Here is a 1634-nt window from a genome sequence, read left to right as displayed (position 1 = left end):
TGGCTACGCTTCGCAACCACGGCAACGGCAACGGCAAGCGGCCAGGATCCTCTCGCCCGCAGCACGGACGAGCAGCTCCATTCAAGAAGGCGGCCGTCGTCAGCCACGGCCCTCAGCGCGTGGAGACCTTCGCCATCCACCACGATGCCCTCATGCTGCAGCCCGAGGGCGAGGAGGAGGGCCACGCCATCGGACCAGTGCCACCACAGCTGTGGCTCGCTGACAGCGGTGCCACGGCGCACATCACCAACGACGCCTCCCTCCTCACCAACTACATCGCCGTCACGCAGCACGTCACCGTTGCCAACAGCCAGGCCGTCACGGTCATCGGCAAGGGCGACGCCGTGCTCCGCGTGACTGGCACCGACGGCGCTCCAGGCACCATCACGCTGAAGAACGTGCTGCATGTCCCCGACATCAAGTACAACCTTTTGGCGCTGAACCTGGTGACTCGCGCGCGTCGTGGTGCTTCCGTCGTCATTGCTGCGGACGACAGCCGCATCCAGTTTGCCACATGGAGTGTGCCTCTGCTGCCGTCCAAGGACACCGGCCACCTCTTCCTCTACGCCAGCACCACGACCTCCCAACAAGCCACGGCGCTTGCGGGGGAGCTCGTGCACAGCAGCGATGGGGAAGCCGAGGATGCTGACGAGGGCGCCTCTGCACACGACGTGCTAGGCCATCGCAGCAGCGCGGCTGTCGACGCCATTCGGCAGCAGATCGCCCAGGCCTCTTCCAAGCACATCGTCACATGTGGACCATGTGCGCTTGGCAAGAGCACGCGCGCCTCCATCCCGAAGCAGTCTGCTCCACGTAGCGCTGGGCCATGCCAGCTGTTGAGACACGACAGGTGGTGTGTGTGTTTACTGTAGGCAAACGCAACAAACAAGAACACAAGAAGAATGAACAAGCACAACAAGCTGCTGCCAAATCAACTCGGGCAGCACGCTCAAACGAATACAAGACAAGTGCACACGGTCAATGACGCTGCCAAGGCGACATGGGCAGAGAGTGCACGAACACAAACAATCTAAACAATGAGCAGCATGCATACATGCGCGCAGAGCAGTGCTAGGCATGGCATGAATGCTTGCAGGCAAGCATACACAACAGACAACACTTCACAACACTGCATGGCACGCAGGCATGGCATTTGCCAAGCATAACGGGCATGCACACACACACATGGCACACAACTCACGTGTGTAGGGGAAGCAGGAGAGGAGAGGCAGTTGGCACACATGCATACCAGCAGAGAGGAAGGAATGTTTGCAAACGGAAAAACCACAAAGCAGGTGTTGTTGGCAAACAAGACAAAACCACACGCGAAGGCAAATTAGGAAGGACTTAACACAGAACAGAAACTCACTGAATCTCAACACTCCCCCTCAACTGCCTTCCTCTGCTCCGTCTCAGCCGTCGAGGTTCCCACCAGTCGTGGCAGGTGCTGCTCGAAGGTCTGCTTGTCCAGTGCCTTGGTCAGCGCGTCGGCAACCATCTGCGTGCCGGGACAGTGCTGCAGCACAATGGTTCCGTCAGCGATGAGCTCCCGCACGAAGTGGTGGCGTACCCGGATGTGCTTCGTGCGCGGCTTGGTGACGTGGTCGTTACCGATGGCGATGGCCGCCTGGAGT

General features: G+C 59.8%; 2 protein-coding genes across 2 annotated transcripts in view; one reads left to right on the top strand and one right to left on the bottom strand.

The window, feature by feature from the left end:
* Positions 1-872, top strand: part of PTSG_11602 (uncharacterized protein) — a gene marked incomplete at both ends in the record, with an annotated part of 2290 nt that extends 1418 nt beyond the window's left edge. The window contains one exon of the mRNA XM_004999020.1: positions 46-872. Within this exon, the coding sequence (XP_004999077.1) occupies positions 46-872 (827 nt within the window). The remainder of the gene's footprint in view (positions 1-45) is intronic.
* A 503-nt stretch (positions 873-1375) lies between these two features.
* PTSG_11601 (uncharacterized protein) overlaps positions 1376-1634 on the bottom strand; it is a gene marked incomplete at both ends in the record, with an annotated part of 7512 nt that continues 7253 nt past the window's right edge. Inside the window, one exon of the mRNA XM_004999019.1 lies at positions 1376-1627. Within this exon, the coding sequence (XP_004999076.1) occupies positions 1376-1627 (252 nt within the window). The remainder of the gene's footprint in view (positions 1628-1634) is intronic.

This window comes from Salpingoeca rosetta (assembly GCF_000188695.1).
Source record: "Salpingoeca rosetta unplaced genomic scaffold supercont1.1, whole genome shotgun sequence".
NCBI classification, from domain to species: Eukaryota; class Choanoflagellata; order Craspedida; family Salpingoecidae; genus Salpingoeca; species Salpingoeca rosetta.
Note: the sequence above shows the minus strand (reverse complement) of the source record. Positions and strands in the feature narration are given on the sequence as shown.